We start from the raw sequence: 18,391 nt of genomic DNA on the forward strand, positions 1-18,391 counted from the left end.
TATATTATATTCTTACCTGTATTAAACTCTTAAACATATAATATCTTCCATTTACTGAGTTACTCTTAAAACATGGTTGCTGCTACTGTTTGTTCGTTTACATCTTCAAGACAGATTTGTGGATCTTATATTTTCTAAAAGAATTCTTGCTCGCTTACACCATGATTCGTCAAGTATGATATCACTTTGCTTTTGACTTCATTCACTCAAATTCCTTTAACATCTTTACATTCATACTTCTTCATAACAATCTGTTCCTTTGACATTGATGATGCTTATAGTTTTATTCATCCTTTGACATCAATGACAATAATTCCATCAGAGGCACATGGAACCATCCAAGCTCTAAATGAATGAATACAAAAGGAAGTAGCAAAGAAGAAGTACAAGGTTTTGGCCATGAGCTAAAGGGAACGACTTTGACAGATCATTAATCTGATATGGAAGGCCAACTGGAATTTTATTCCTCCCATGCCTAGTTCCAGTAAATCTGTGGAAGGATTAGGAGTGGGACTTATGGAATAGGAAGCAAGAAGATGGGTAGCATCAATAAACGCAGAAGCAAGCATAGTTCTCAAAAAGATCAGTAGCATCAATAAACGGAGAAGCAAGCATATTCTCAAAAAGTTCCTCAGGGCATCCGATGTTGTGCTCTCCCTTCATGAATAAGCTGAAGGATACTGGGACAATGCAAAGGCTACTCATCAGGGCAAAAGGAGGTTCTCTCCCATTTGTTGGGACATATGGAGGTTTTGTTGCACACATTGATAAAGGTTTTATTGTATCTGTGGTCAGAATCCACATATCGACATAACCATTATAAAGTTTGTGATGATATAATTATTGTGATACAATAATTATAATGATAATATAATTATACCATTGTGAGATAATATAATTATTATACTATTGTGAGATAACATAATTATTATATTATTATTGCGTTAAAATAATTACATATAATTATAATAATTATATTGATAATATAATTATCATATTGTTATTGTGATAATAATATTATAATTATTGAAGGTTGCAAGTAGAGTCGGTTTAACCATGGAGGAAACTTCGTAGCTAAGCACACTCGAGCTGGAGTAGTACTAGGATGGGTGACCTCCCAGGAAATCCCGGTGCTTTACCTCTATGAGCATCACCTAGATCCATTGAGTGCTAAGTGTTCCATTCATTCTCATGAGATGGGTTCGTGTGAACCACTACTCATGAAACCCAGGTCAATGAGTTTGACTCAAGAACTACACAGTTGAATCCTAATAGCAATACCACAATTTGACTTGCTGTGGAAAATATCTCCTACTTATCAATTGATGAGCTTAAGGGGCTTTCTAATGAATGGTTCATAAGGCACAACACTTGGTGAAGGTTTTGCAAATGGGGTTGCAAGAAAAGTGGCTTTAACCATGGAGTAAGTTTCGTAGTTAAGCACGCTCGAGTTGGAGTAGTATTGTGATGGGTGAACTCCTGGGAAGTCTTGGTGCTCATCTCTATGAGCGTCACTTAGATTCAATGAGTGCTAAGTGTTATATTCATTATCATGAGAGATGGGTTTGTGTAATACGCTACGCATGAGAAATGGGTCAATGAGTTTGACTCAAGAACTACAAAGTTAAATCCTGATAGCAATATCACAATAATTATACTTATTATAACATTTAATTAATGGGGCCACATGTGAACAGTGGTGGCCCTTGGTGTAAAGACATCTCCCTCATATATATAATGAGATGTGTGATCTCATTCAACATATACACACAACATGCAGACAATATTAAAAGAAAAATACATTGCACCTAAACATGGATGGTACTCAGAGGCTAACTATGGATAGGCTTCAGTTGTTAGAATAATGATCAGATTATAGATAGAGGTATTTTAATTATTTTCAATATAATATATCTGGACTAACAGTAATCTGATCTCTTTTCAATCTAGTATAATTCTTTCTTTCTTTGCAGAGATATACAAGAAGATAAAAATGCAGATCTGTAAGTACACTTTTTTAAATCTGATATATATATATATATATATATATATATATATATATATATATAGTGTAACTTATAATGGCACTCAAATGTGTATTGTATGTGTTTTTCAAGAGTGTGGTATAATCCTGAATACCAACCATATGATATTCACCATATTCATATATTTTCCGATATATGCACTGGTATCAAGTCTCATGATGCCTACCAAAGAAGATATTTGTTCAAGGCATATCCACGAATGCAATATCTCATGATATACACCATGACATATCTCAGCAACCCAATGTGTTGTAGCTCTACAATACTCAATTACTATTAAGTAAGAGATATGAACTATCGCGATAGTAGGTTTTAACCATTAAACTATTGTTAAAGATGTCACTTTACAATATTAACCACAAATAAATACTGATGAAAGATCGTCACCTTTCATAATGTTTCTACAAAATCATGTAATAACACGCATGATAAAAAAGTTTATTGATATAAAACATCTTTTAAATATTTGTACAATAGATTTATTGAGAAAAATTTACAATTGTACCGTACCAAGCTTACCTCTAAAGTGACCCACTTTTATCTTAGAGAGAGGCTTGTTTAGAATATCTACAGTTCTTTCATCAATGTTACTGTGTCTCATTTGTATAACATTTATCTCCACCATGTCTCTAATATAATGGTAGGGAATTTCAATGTGCTTGAATCTATTATGAAATATTGGGTTCACAAAAAACTTTATACAACTCTAGTTATCATAATGTGTAATAGTAGGATCCATGGTTTGTCCAAACAACCCCACCAATAGTTTTCTCAAACACACAACTTCTTGAGCTCCCATGGATGTTGCAATGTACTCGGCTTTGGTGGAGCTTTTTGTAATTGACAATTGCTTCCTACTAAACCAAGAAATCATGGTTGATCCCAAGCTAAAACAACATCCGGAGGTACTTTTGCTATCGAGAACATTTCTGGCTTAGTCTTAGTCTAAATTTTAATGTAGATTTACATCTACATTATCATATCTTAATCCATATCCAATAGTCACTCGCAAGTATCTCATAATAAGTTTTGTTTGCAACAAGGTGTATTTTTCTAGGTTCACACATGAACTAGCCGAGTGCATTTGTTGCATAGAAAATGTCTACTCTGGTGTTTACCATATACATCAAAGATCCAATAATATGTTGGTAAAGAGTAGGATCAGCAAGTTTTGATTCTGATGCTACTTCTTTTAGCTTATTAGATTTGTCTCCATGGGTGTAGACATAGGCTTGCAGTCCATCATTCCGAATTTGTTTAAACTATCAATTACCTTGATTTAGGATGATACAAATTTCTTCCTGCCATACTTCTAAGCCAAGAAAATAGTGTAAGGTACCCAAATCCTTCATGTCGAATTCAAAAGCAACTTCTTGTTTACATTTGGTGATAAGACGATCTTCTATTATGATTAGTAAATCATCAACATAACGAATGAGAGTTAACATATCACCATTTACCACCTTGAAGTAAAGATTAGGATTTGCAACATTTTTGGAGAATCCTAATTTGGATAGGTAATCGTCTATTCTTTCAAACAAGGCTCGAGGATCCTGTTTGAGACCATAAAGTGCTTTCTTTAACTTACAAACATGAGAGGCACTATCATGAACAACAAATCCTTCTACTTGTTCCAAGTATACTTCCTCTTCTATGATATCATTGAGAAATGTGGTCTTTACATCCGTTTGGTGAATTTTCCACCCTTTTGATGCAGCAATAGTAATTTTTTCCCTAACTGAGGTGTACCAAGCAACTGGGGTGAATGTCTCTTCGTAGTCAACTCCATCCTTCTATGAAAAGCCCCTGGCAACAAAGGTTTCCCTATGTTTTTCAATACCTTCATCTATTGCATCCTTGATTTGAAGAGCCATTTGGATGATACAACTGATTTTCCTTTAGGTCTAGGTACGATGTCCCAGACATCATTCTTTATAATCAATTGATATTCTTCGATCATGGCATCCTTCCAAACTTGGTGTTACAGCTCTTCCTTAACATTAGAAGGCTTAGACTTCTTCACTCATGAAAGCAACATAGCTTGAGTAACCTCTACATTTCTTGCTTCTCTAAAGGACCCTTAGGGGATTCGTAGTTTTCTGATTTTTCAATTTTTCTTGCCTAAAAAATGCATTTTTCGAGTAATAGTAATATTACTAGGTAGAAGTACAGTTTAGAGGTTCATTATTCTCTATAGGTATCTCTCTCTAAATCTCAAGGCTAGGATTCTCTTTTATATTTTGTGGAGACTCATCATCTGTTTCATTTGTCTTTGGATCTTTTGAATGCAATATCTTAAAAAATTACATCCTTGCTGAGCTCAATTTGTTTTTGACTATATACAATAAATACCCCTTTCGTCCTTGATGGTTCTAGTTTGGAACTTTTCTCTTTCGGGATGTGAATATATACTAGACAACCAAATATTCTAAGGTGGCTTATATCAGGTTTGGTTCCAGTAAATGCTTCTTCAAGGGTTATATTGTCTAGAAAAGAGTGAGGATATTTGTTTTGTAAGTATACACCTGTGCTAGAGACTTTGACCCAAATGAAGTGTGAAGGTTTTGATCATGCAACATAGCTTTAGATAATTCTACTATGGTCCCCTTTTTCCTTTCGGCTACCCCATTTTGTTGTGGGTTGTAAGGAACAATGCACTCCCTCTTAATTGCAACTTTACTACAAAATTCTTTAAAACTTTTAGAGATAGATTCTCCCCCATTATCTGACCTTAGGGTTTTGATTCTTTTCCTCGAGATGTTTTCACCTAAGATTTTGAATTCTCTATATCTTGATAGAACTTCATCAGATTCTAGTTTTAATAAAAAAAAATCCAAGTTTTCCTTGAGTAGTCATCAACTAAGAAAACATAGTACAAAAATCCCCATGAGGAGGTTACTGACATTGGTCCACTTAAATCAGTATGAATAAGTTCAAGGATATTACTTGATTTACTCCCACTACTATGAAAAGTCCCTTTTGTATTCTTAACTAAAGAAAACCCCTTGAATATGCCTTTATGATCTTGATTTAGTTTAGGTAAGCCTTTAAGAATTTTCTCTAAGGAAGGTACAACACTACTATGAAAAGTCCCTTTTGTATTCTTAACTAAAGAACACCCCTTGCATATTCCTTTATGATCTTGATTTAGTTTAGGTAAGCCTTTAAGAATTTTCTCTAAGAATTTTCTCTAATGGAGATGTTCTAACCTCCTATGTCATATTTTATTTGTAGTAGAGACATAATAGACTAGGGCTTCTGGTTAAACAGTACACAATTTGTATAGACATTCATCTCGAGTTCCTATAGTGTAAGCCTTCTTTATGTTTGAGTTCTTAGGACATGTTAGAACTTTCCCATCTTGGAGAGTGATTTGATATCCTTTGTCTTCAAGGGATGAGATAGAGACAAAATTTTGTTTGATGCCAAGTATGAATATTACTCCTATTAGTTGAAGAGAAATTCCAAATTTTATCTTAATTATACAGGTCTCGATTCCTTTTACAGGGTGTGGAATTATCAGCAATGGTGACTTCTTCATCTGAGTTTTCATCTAGACTATCCAGTTGCTCTCTGAATCCTATAATACGTCAAGATGCTCCATTATCAATGATCCAAGTGTTTCTACTAGTGGATATTTATGATAGTGCTGAAAAGAATACCATTCTTTTTCCATCCTTATTCTTACTTACTTCTGCTATTGAAGCTTGATTTTTGAGTCTATCTAGGCATTTTACAACAAGATGTCCATATTTGTTACATCTTAAGCATTTTACTTTAAACATGTCCTTTTCAATGAGTGTTTGTTGTTGGTGTCCTTTCCTTTCTTCCGTTCGAATTTTCCTTTCTTTCCTTTCTCGTGAGAGTTTGTATTCAATACTCAAATATCTCCACTAGAATTATTTATTTTGATCCGTTTATTGACAAGTCTTGATTCCTCTTGAATATAGTCAGTTTTTAATCGATCAAATTTTGGAAGTTTGGATTGAGCACTTATTCCTACTATGGATGATTCCCAAGATGTGTACAGTCCGTTGAGAGCCAACATTGTTAATTCCTTGTTGTAAATTATATGGCCAATAGTGGATACCTGGTCCCTTAGTTATTCTTATAAAGTATGATGTAATAGATTCACCCTTGTTCATTTTAACATGATGCAGTTGTTGTTTCAAGGCAAGAGCTCCACTAGTATTATTAATCTCATACATGTCTTCTACGAAGGTAAACATGTTATATACACTATCTAATTTTGATATAACTGGAACTATATGATCATTTACTGCGTCTACTAGAATCTTCATGGCTTTGTTGTTGTTCTTTGTCCATTCTCATTATTGTTATTTGGTATAGGTATGGTCTTTTCCACAAATGACTCTAATTCTTGTTTTCTTAGTGTCATCATTACTCTAAGTTTCCAACAGACAAAATTTGTGTCTCCCTAAACTCTATCTTTGAATCCAATTCCACTCACCATTTTTGCTTATTTGAATCCTTTTGATGGTGATTATATTGTTTGTTTAGTTTATCTGATCTGATCTTTTCTTTAACTTGGCTCTAATAACATGATAGAATATTGATAAGATTATAGATAGAAGTATTTTAATTATTTTCAATATAATATATATGGACTAACACTGTTATGATCTCTTTCCAATTTTGTATAATAATTTATTTCTTTGTAGAGATATACAAGATTAGAATATAGATATGAAGTCTATTTTTATAAATCATATATATTTATATATATAGATAGATAGATAGATATTTTGTGTAATGTGTAATTGCACTCAATGTGTATTGCATGTGTTTTTCAAGAACACTTGATATATATATATATATATATATATATATATATATATAGAGAGAGAGAGAGAGAGAGAGAGAGAGATGTCTTAAAATAGAGACATGTCTCTACATTGAGACAGACCCTACAAATAATGTTGTTGTTTCATAATAGTCATTAATATTAACCATTGATTGGCTAATATGTTGTTAAAGTCAATGAAACACATATTGGAATATATACCATATAAGATCAGAATATATGCCACCAACATCAATGTAATATGTTCAAGCATATATATGTTTGAACAGTAATGTAATATGTTCAATCATATATAGTCAACTTCTAAAACAGTCGATCATTATGATTATTCAGATCGATAATCGGAGTTTAATATGATTTGGTTAATCTCATCATTAATGATATTATTATATAATTAATATTAATTGGATTAATAAGAACACAAGATAATGACACACACACACATATATAACCATAGTTACACCATCCTAGGGAACCGGGGGGGGGGGGTGGGTGGAGGAAGAAAGGCATAAGTTTTCGGGACAAGGGGACAAAGAAGCCCTTATTTGGGGATGACAAGGGATGGCGGGGGGATAGTGACGAGGGACTGGGGCGGTTGTGTATACTATACATATGGTACTTAAAATGCTAGTTATGAAAAGATGTATTGCAATATAGAATATAAAGATGTAAAAGAGTAAGTATTTGAACATTGAATTGAATTGGAACATCAAACATTGAACCTAAATAGTCAAATCAACAAATAGTCAACATCAAGACATCCCCCCATCCTCAAGGGAGGTGGCAGAATTTGATGGTGCCACTGGGGATAGGGGGACGGAGTCCCCAAGTCCCCGATGCATCCCCGTCTCCGACACGTGGAGCAAAAAGTGGGGGGACGCATCTCCATGCTACTATGTATATAACAATATTATAGACATCAAATGTGTAAAGTGTAATAGATCACATAATGATTTGATATTATTGATTGTACTTATCCGACTGAAGCTATAAATCAATAACATCGAGAAAGGTTGAATGAAATTTGCTTTGGAAATAGAAATTCACTTGAGTTTGAGCAATTAGAGGTCGGAGCTAAGCTTAAGAGCTTCATGACTTTATATAATGCAGCTGAGTGGAAGAAGTTATGTTCAACTTATATAGGTGAGGTGAGCTATTATGAGTATAGGCTTGGGTGCATGTGAAGTGTCACCATGGAAATGATTGGTGGGATTGTGTCCAAAATTATTGAATGTGAAAAGGAGGATGAAGATGGGATGCACAATTCCCAAGGTGATGAGATGGCATAGGCCCACATGGTCTTGAATTTGCTCATTGGTTGATTAACAAATGTCTTAATTTGATTGGTCCATTTGGTGCCAAGTGGCATAGACATATGTGCCCTATTTTTCAATTGGTTCATGGTTACTTTTGAATTTTCCTATTGGCCTTTGAGGTGGTAGCTTCATCTACGTGTGTTCTCTTCTCATTGGGTCCACCTCGTTGATCCTTATCGGATTGTTATGGATTTGAATTTTCTCACTGGTCCATTAAATAAACGTATTTTTTCTATTGGCCAATGTGGCAGTGCTCAGTTGTAATTGGGTCAGCATTTAATATTTGTATCAAGTGGTTATGGAACCCTAATTAGGGCTTATTGGACTAATCTTGACCCTTGATTTCAAATTAATCTTGGCCATTCATTGTACTTGAGAACTCTATATGAAGGCTTGCTTTCTTCATTTGTAAACTCATTATGGAGAATTGTTGCAAGAGTAATATTAAGTGCAATTCTGAAGCCATTTGTCAAAGAAATTGAGAAACAGTGTTATTCCCCAAAGTGTTTACCAGTATTATCACATCATTTCAACTAAGTGAGTGTCCAAAATTAGCAGAACCTTGAAGTCATTGCACGATCTTACATTGCAAACTTAGCAAAAGATATGACTTCATCTTTTATAACAAAGCATTCAGGTTGTTCAATATATACTTCTTCATTAATGACACCATTCAAGAATGCACTCTTAACATCCAGTTGATGTATCTTCCATCCTTTGGTTGTTGCAATTGCAATAATTGTTCTTACCAAAGTGTATCGAGCAACTAGAGAAAAGATTTCGTCATAATCAATACCTACCTTCTGAGAAAAACCTCAAGCAACAAATCTTGCTTTATGCTTTTCAAGACTTCCATCTGAAACATATTTGATTTTGTATAACCACTTTGATGAAACAACTGATTTGTCTTTTGCTCTAGGTACAATATCCCAAAAATCATTTTGTAATATGGATTGATATTCTTCAACCATAGCATCTTTCCAAGTTTGACAAGTTAGGGCTTCTTCAACAATTGATGGTTTGGATTTAGTAACCTCAGTTACTAGTGCAGTGTAACAAGATTTGTTTCTGGTTTTCTTACTTTCCCTGGAAATTTCATCTGGCTCAACATTATTTTCTTCAATCATTGTCCTTGCCCATAATGGCCTTTTTTTGATATTAGAGATGTCTCTATTTCCTGTATCTGGTAATGGTTCATTCTCTTCTGATATGTTCTCCCTCTGAATTTCAATTTATAGATACTCATCTAATTTTGTGATGGGCTCATCTTCTATACTTGTTGATAGTTTTAAAGCGGTGTTTTCTTCAAATTTGAGATCTCTGCTGATTTCAACTGATCTCTGTCCACGTATATAGACTCTATACCCTTTGGAGTTCTCACTCTACCCAACAAATATTTCTTGCTTCCCAGATGGTTCTAACTTGGTTCTCTTTTCTTTAGGTATGTGATTGTAAACAAGGCAACCAAATATTCTAAGATGACTTAAGGTCAAGTTTAACTCCTGTAAAGACTTCTTCAGGAGTTATGTTTTCTAGGATTGAGTGTGGGCATCTGTTTTGAATATATACAACAGTATTAGTGGCCTCCGCCCAGAATGAGAAGTGTATGTTTTGATAATGAAGCATGGCTTTTGCTGCTTCAACAGTGGTTCTATTTTAACTTTCTGCTACCCTATTCCGTTGAGGATTATAAGGTACAGTATACTCCCTCTTAATCCTAACAAAGGTGCAGAAGTCTTTGAAATTTTTAGAGGTGTATTCACCCCCATTGTCAAATCTTAAAGTTTTTATCCTTTTTGACATTTGATTTTCCACAATTTCTTTGAACTCTTTAAATTTTGAAAGAACCTCATTTGATTTTTTTACCTTTACAAAATAAATCTAGGTTTTTCTAGAAAAATCATTAATAAAGATTATGTAGTATGAGTATCCTTTTAGAGAAAGTGTTGGCATAGGTCCACATAAATTAGTGTGGACTAGTTCCAGAACTGATTTAGACTTGTGTTTGCTAGGAGAAAAAGGTCTTTTTATATTCTTTCCTAGAGTACATCTTTTACAAATGCCTATGTGGTTTGAATTGAAATTAGGTGTTCCAGTGGTGATTTTTCCTACATTTGGTAGTGTACTGAATCCAATATGTCCAAGCCATCTATGCCATATTTCATTGGGGTTTGTCACTTCATGACTTAGAGCTTGTTTTTTAATGTTACATGGTTTATATAGGGTTCCATCTCTAGTCCCTATGGTGATAGCATTCTTGAGATTACTATTTTTAGACCACTACAACACTTTGTCTTCATTGAAGGTGACTTGAAACCCTTCATCAGCAAGTCCAAAGATAGATTCTAGATTCATAAAATAGATTCTAGATTCTTTTTTATGCCTAATACGAAAAGAACATCTTTCAATTTTAGTGTAACCACAATTCTTAGTTGTATAGAACATGTCTTGATTCCTTTTACTAGATAGGTGGAGTTATCTCCAATGGTGACTCCTTTAGTAATATAATTTCCAAACGTTTCAAACTTATCTCCGAATCTTGTTATGTCGTGGGAAGCACCACTATCTAATATCCACACATTTTTGTTGGATTTCATCTCACTTGATAGAGTTGAGTAGAATAGCAGGTTTTCATCCTTTTTGGTTTCAGTTAATGAGGCTAGAATTTTTTCTCTTTTTGGACAATTTCTGAAGGTATGTCCAAATTCTCACACTTATAACATTGAACTTTAAAGAAGTCATTTCTTTTGTAGTTTTGTTTTTCCTTTTCTTCCCTTTGAATTTTCTCTTCTTACCTTTATTAGAGACTGAGAAAAGAGCTTGATTTTCTCCCTCTTGATTTGAAATGATCCCTCTAGAAATTAGCCTAGATTCTTCTAAGGTGCAATCAATTGTAAGTTGATCAAAAACTGGCATTGAAGGTCTGCTGACAACTTGGACGAATGCTTCCTAAGATATAGGTAATCCTCTAAGTGCTATTATGGATAATTCTTAATCTTCTACTTCGTTTCCAATAGAAGAAAGTTGATTTTTTATTTCAAAAATTCTTTTAAAGTAGGATGAGATTGACTCTCTTTTATTCATTTTTACATTCATAAGTTGATTTTTTAATGTAAGTAATCCACTTGAGTTGTTGATCTCAAATGTATCCTTGTTTGAAATACTTCAAATGCTTTCTTGAGGTTTGATATGGAAGGGAGAATATGATCTTTTACTGAATCAACAATGATCTGTCTTGCTTTGTTATTTTGCCTTTTCCAAGTAGCTTTCTCTACCTCATCTTCAGGTATTGAGATGTCTGTTTCAATGAATGATTCTAGTTCCAGCTCTTCAAGAATTGTTATAATTCAAATTTTCCATGAGAAGAAATTTGCTGCTCCTTCAAGCCTATCCTCTACTCTTACATTGTTTGTCATGATGTCACTTTATTTTAAGAATTAAGTTTAGCAGTCTCTCTACCAACTAGGCTCTGATACTATGTAAAGTTTTAAAGATCGTTTATTGGTGGAGACTAATAATTATATTTCCAATTTGAAGTAATGATGTTGAGCAGATTTATTTATTCAAGTATATGTGTTGTTTGCAATCTACAGACTGAGATCTTTATGCGTTATATTGAAATGATCTGCAGTTGTAAATGATGTATATTATGTATGTTTTGAGACATGATTGCGTAGGGGCATGAACTATGTAGTCATGCCTCTACACATATTCATTATGTTTCATGAACACACCGATTGGTAACTATCAGTGATTACTATAACAATGTTAACGACCAGCATAACCATAATGCTCGATCATGAGAAGTGCTCGATCATGTAATATAAGAAATGCCCGATCATATAAGTGGTGCCCGATCATACATTGTATCACAGATACAATCTCAGATAATTACAACAGAACTGATACATATAAAATGTGATTGGTATCATGATATGATGCTCAGAAAACAGTTTATAACTGATACAGATATTTGATATTTCAATAATATAAGATTATGGTTATATATATATATTACAACCAGATCTACAAAGTATGAACAATTATATTTGCTTCAATGTCATATGAGGCTAATATCCTTAACATAAATATATATATATATATATTACAACCAGATCTACAAAGTATGAACAATTATATTTGCTTCAATGTCCTATGAGGCTAATATCCTTAACATAAACATAGGTAGTAACGAAATACTCAATAGAGTTAATTCAACTTAACTGCTCAACGTAAGGCTGAAGTAAAAATCAAAATTTCAGAATAATCCTTAAAAATTAAGAACAGAAAATTATAATACTAACGATATTGGTTTAAAAGTGAGGAAAACACATTATTAATAATCAAATAAGATTCTAATTTTTACTCTATCATAAAATAAATTCATATTTTAAAAGTGGTCAAAGAAAAATGATACTTTCTCTAATTGTTACGAAAAAAAGCTATTTACAAGAAACACTTTTGATTCAATGTAAATTTTATGATTCACTATTACTAACAAGGATCTTAGCCAAAAGAAAGTATGCAGGAAAAAAATCTGGTAAATTGAATTTCTAACATTGGACTCGTAAGGACATAATAAAGAGCGAAATCTTAAAGCAATCAAGTTTCAAAAAGAAATTTAATAACGAGAAAGCAACTCGAATTTCAGTAATGTAACAAAAAGATAGATCGAAGATGCAATAATGATGTACTAAGTTTTGTCTCTTATGTAAGAGAATATATGCCTTCTCAAAGCCCTTCGCTAAAAACCAGAGACAATTGTATCATTAAATAGACGGGATGTTTGCATCCCATGCTAGACGGGAATTTTCTTCCTTATTATTTTTCCCCAGGTACTAGCACTTTGAATGGGGATAAAAAACAATGAAATTTTTTTTAAAAATTAGCAAAAGCCTCTTACCGATCAGAAAAAAGAGAGAGAGAGACTACGATTCCATACACATTTAAAATCATAATATTTGTTGTCTGTGAGATGTGAAGGGTGATCCAGTGTCATAAACATCACCTAGTCATGGCACCTTTGATTTTAGGCTAAAAGCATAGGAAACTGAGAAGGTGAAGAATAACCTGGTCACATATGGGGCAATTGTCACTTCTTTCCATCCACTCAAGGATGCATGCAAGGTGAAAATGGTGGTCACATTTAGTAATTATCCGTGGATTCTCCTTGTCATATCCTGCCACAATTTGTCAGTTTAAATTTTCATTAGCATAGCAAAAGACATTTAAATGTATAGTTTATCGCAAACTAAAAAACAATACTGTAATGTGTTCTAGGCCAATTCAAAACAAAGAGTACTGAACTTACTCCTGAAATGGAGAATGGTACTTAGTCATTATGATGCGAGTGGAAGGCATTTTCAACACGCTATCAAAATCTGATATTTATTTATTTTTCAAAAATGTTGTGATCCTATTACTATAATGTCCCTTGTCTAACCTAATTAGCAGGGGTAACCGTTAGCCTATTCCCCCAACTCACATAGGCTGATCGGTATTGGTAAGGGGACTCCACAGATCTTGGCATCGTACTGGTTTGATATTTCTTAGTTTCTGTTGATGGTTCCAACTTTCAAGTCCAGTTAGCATTATGGATTGGAGTGACATTTTCAGAAGCATTTCAGACACCTAGAGTGTTCTCTAGACTTCTTTGAGTGCATGTCTATTATAGTAAGACTTCAAAGTGGCACCAATCTTCATCTCACTAGTGACATTTTCAGAAGCATTTCAGACTCCTGGAGTCTTCTCCAGACTTCTGAGTGCGTGCCTATTATAGTAAGTCTTCAAAGTAGCACCAATCTTCATCCCACTGCCTTGATCACACCTTCGCTTGCTCAAATTTGGTGTCCAATGCATCTGCAACGCTTTTCACAACTCAGACGGAGGTACTTAAATATACATAAAGTGCTAATGTTTAATGTTTATTATTTTACTGTAGTGATATATTTTTTATAAAGTCACATTACGACACCCTAAAGTGGATGCTTTTTGAGAAGTGCTTTTTAATGGGAAATTAATTATTTTTTATTTCAAATTAGATTATTTTCCCTCCAACACTTGGCACTTATAATGGATATGCAGAAAAATGCACATAACAAAATGCTGCCAAATTGAACCTGTATGTTCTTCCTTGGATCTTGTGAGACAAAAATCCTCATTTGGTAACTGGCTTTGGATTTGAAAGACAATCCTCAGAGGTCGGAGTGGTTCTACTTCAGAAATAACCATTGAGATTCAGAAGATTGCAAATTCAAGGTTTGAAAAAATGAAGATCTTCAAGGTACTTTGATTGCAAATTTTGGAACGTATTTAGAATTGATTTCCAGATATTATTGGTGACTTGAATGTTATTTCCAGAGTTGTTTTTTTCCTGCTTGTATACATCTTTTTGCAGGTCATACATCATCTTTAAAATGGGTCAATAAGGACGCTTTCCATGACACAACCAATTTAGTGTTGCTGTGAACTGTGAAGGATTTCAAAAGGTGTTTTGTTTCCGTTTGAGAAGCTTTCGATGTTGCGTAGACTGAAGTATGATTGTGGATTAATCTGTAGCATTACAAGGGCACTTGAGATACTTGGCATGATGATGTTAGGGCCAAGCACTGCCCTTTCTGCTAAACCAAGGCTGATTGGAGGCAACCAGGGGTTAGATGTCATTACCATGCAGTTTGGTTGTGGATTTTCAGGATTTGTATAGATTTGAATTATTTCTGCAACTGCCCCTCATAAGTCATTAAAGTCTGAAATTTGATATCAAACCGGCAACAGTCAATATTCTGCTAGTTGGAGCCACTTGGTGAATTTTGTTTATAAGAGGAGTCGGGCCTCTGGTTATGCAAGATTGGCATAAGTGCAAGGAGCTAAAATTGATGTTCCAGACTTACTCATTATTTCTGTGACCTGCAATACATTTCAGTGCAGATATATAAGATTGGAGGTTGATTTGTTAGCAATGGGTATACTCTCTTCATCTTCGCTTCACTTGGAGGTGAGTTTGGTTACATTGATTGTGTGTTGGAGAAGTTAAGTAACAGTTGGAGAAGCTATGATGATTGTGTGTTGGAGAAGTTAAGTGACAGTTGGAGAAGCCAAGTGACGGATTGTGCAGAGAACTTCCTACCAAGTACCATAGAAATGAGACTCCAACTCAGTGCAGATTTGGCAAAGCTGTCCTGACTTAGGACTCGGCAAAAAGTCGGCTAGACTTGGCAGGACTCAGCAAAATACTAGATTCTAGCGAGTCTCGCCTAGAGAAAGTTCTTGAAGAACCCCGGACCCATGGGACTCCACTAGGGTCACTCGGCTAGGGACTCACCAAGACTCTTGGAGAGTCCTTGAACTATGCTACCTACCTATGCATAGGAATAGCACAACCACTAATTTGGAGCATTCAACGATGAATCTTTATCTCTATTTGTGCAATGGAAAGAAAAATAATAAGTTCAGTAATGGAGACCAATAAAAAAAATTGCATTCATGACTTTTAGATGTTTTGCATGGAAAAAGATAGGATTGAGGGGGCAAAATCACCTATTTCGCATTAAAAATAATTTTGTTTTATTTTTAAATGTATACTCGCTCAATTTGGTGGATGCATGTTCTGGCGGACAAAATTCATCCAGAGTTTGCCTGGGGCCATCAGAGTCGGAACCACAGCAAACTAGTCCCAGACCCCTGAATCAGGTTCAAACTGGCCCAGTACCTGCTTGCAGATAGCCATGAACCAATAACAGAGGAGTAAACCCACCATTAAATAGCATTCAATATTATATTACTCAAAACCAAAGAGACTCTTCAATACAACAAGGTCGCTCACAAAGTTTCAATCTACATATCCTATTCTAAAATCGTTCTAATGTTCTCACACCAACAATGTACAATCCAATTGTCTCAATCTCAAACTGCCTAACCTTGATTAATAGACATATGCATTGGAATACCAATTGGCAAATATTTGTTTGAAGAGAGCCATGTAACCATAATACAACTCCCTAATGTCAACAAATTGCACTTACCACCAAATTGATTTTTGGACATGGCTACTCACCTTGTGCCATCTTCTAGAACATTATCCTACTCTTAAGATTGTGTTTGCCTTCAAACATTGTTATATGGCCCTTAAGATTAAATTGTTTTTCCATTATTAGAGAACAAAAAAACATGTTACCTATTAACTCCCATACAACAAACAAAAGGAAAAGAATAAAAATTCAAAAAATGACAAGGCCAAGAAAGTAGCATTGTGGCATGTAAAGGTGCTCATATAAGCTGTGATTCCCCCAAAGATCTTTTCTATATGAAAGGGCAAGCAATCTTCACAAAGTCTTAGTCATAATATAGAGGGAGATCCAGTGCCATTACTGAGTGACCCATGTCTTCCCCTGCACCTTCCCAATCTTAGTACACTAATCATGTTACTGGACACATATACAAGCTTTGTTTAGATTCATTATAGCTTAGAGGGAAATAATAAATGTGTCATCCACAATTGTCACTTTCTAAAACCATTTAACCATACAACCATTTGTAGCATTGTGCTGCAAATATATAGTCACCATATTAGGATTAAATTCTGAGATACCAATGGCAGAATAACACTTAGTTGATGGGACATCAATTATTATAATATGATAACAAAAAAAATACCAAAATTTTGCAGATAAACTATCAATTTAAAGCATATAAGGTTGCCACATGATTTTTAATACCTCTACCTTCAAGACATGTTGGACAGGTGTTTCAATCTACATATCCTATTCTAAAATCGTTCTAATGTTCATACAACAACAATGTACAATCCAATTGCTTAACCTTGCTTAATAGACGTATGCACTGGAATACCAATTGGCAAATTTTTGTTTTAAGAGTCATGTAACCATAATACGACCATTCCCTGATGTCAACAAATTGCACTTACCACCAAATTGATTTTTGGACGTGGATACTCACCTTGTGCCATCTTCTAGAACATTATCCTACTGTAAGATTGTGTTTGCCTTCAAATATTGTTATGTGGCCCTCAAGATTATTTTTTTTTTCCATTATTAGAGAACAACAAAACATTTTACCTATTAACTTCCATACAACAAACAAAAGGCAAAGAATAAAAATTAAAAAAATGACATGGCCATGAAAGTAGCATTGTGGCATGTAAAGGTGCTCATATAAGCTGTGATTCCCCAAGAGATCCTTTTCATATTAAAGGGCAAGCAATCTTCACAAGGTCTTAGTCATAATATAGAGGGAGAGACAGTGCCATTACTGAGTGACCCATCTCTTCCCCTCCACCTTCCCAATCTTAGTACACTAATCATGTCACTGGACAACATCCGAACAATATACAAGCTTTGTTTAGCAATATGCATTATAGCTTCGAGGGCAATGATAAATGTGTCATCCAAAATTGTCAATTACTAATACCTTTTAACTATACAACCATTGTAGCATTGTGCTGCCAATATGTAGTCACTATATTAGGATTATAATCTGAGATACCAATGGCAGAATAAAACCTAGTTGATGGGACATCTATTTTATTTAAACAAAACTATAATATCATAAAAAATAAAAAATAAAAATACCAAAATTTTACAGATAAACTATCAATTAAAGCATATAAGATTACCAAATGATTTATAATTCCTTTACCTTCAAGACATGTTGGACAGGTGTCTTCCTCATCTGTAAGAGTAACCATTTCGCTCAATTTAGATGCTTGGCATGTTCCTGGAGGAGTGGGCTTATCATCAATCCCTTGATTATTAAACTCTGCACATTTCAAATTTCTAAATGCAGCCAGTGCTTCACCTTGACCCTCATCAGTGTTCCCACTTATATTCTGAGCATCTCTGCTCTGAATAGGACTACTCCTGTCAGTTACCCCAAGTCCATCACATACTGTCCTAACATACCTCACATCTGCATCATAAGGTAGCGGTGTTGGTGGAGCCCGATATGTATCAGGAATTGATGTATCCAAAGATGTCCCAAATAAAAGCCCTGCAGAGACTGAAGATGACGCACCTTGCACAGATGATGAAGAATCCTGCTCTTCAGTATTAGAAGCACACTGCATGAGCCATTGACCAATCTTATTTTATTGAACTCCCCAGAATAAGGTAAAGCAAGATTCTCACTATGTAGCTATAATCAACAGTGCTTCCACAAAAATGATGCATTCAACATGCATTAATCTATAT

General features: G+C 34.3%; 1 protein-coding gene across 7 annotated transcripts in view; it reads right to left on the reverse strand.

Annotated features, from left to right (window-relative positions):
* LOC149544473 (putative E3 ubiquitin-protein ligase RHB1A) overlaps window positions 1-18,391 on the reverse strand; it is a 112,807-nt gene that overhangs the window by 34,659 nt on the left and 59,757 nt on the right. For 3 of the 7 annotated variants that reach the window (XM_089798865.1, XM_089798864.1, XM_089798863.1), the window contains 2 exons: window positions 17,841-18,261; window positions 13,257-13,366 (listed from right to left, as the gene is read on the reverse strand). In XM_089798865.1, coding sequence (XP_089654991.1) covers window positions 13,257-13,366; window positions 17,841-18,261 — 531 coding nt within the window. The remainder of the gene's footprint in view (window positions 1-13,256; window positions 13,367-17,840; window positions 18,262-18,391) is intronic. The other 4 variants (XM_089798868.1, XM_089798867.1, XM_089798869.1 and 1 more) reach the window with 3 other exon arrangements.

Source organism: Cupressus sempervirens, chromosome 8, assembly GCF_028749045.1.
Source record: "Cupressus sempervirens isolate cs-2001-9-10 chromosome 8, ASM2874904v1, whole genome shotgun sequence".
In the NCBI taxonomy this organism is placed as follows: domain Eukaryota; kingdom Viridiplantae; phylum Streptophyta; class Pinopsida; order Cupressales; family Cupressaceae; genus Cupressus; species Cupressus sempervirens.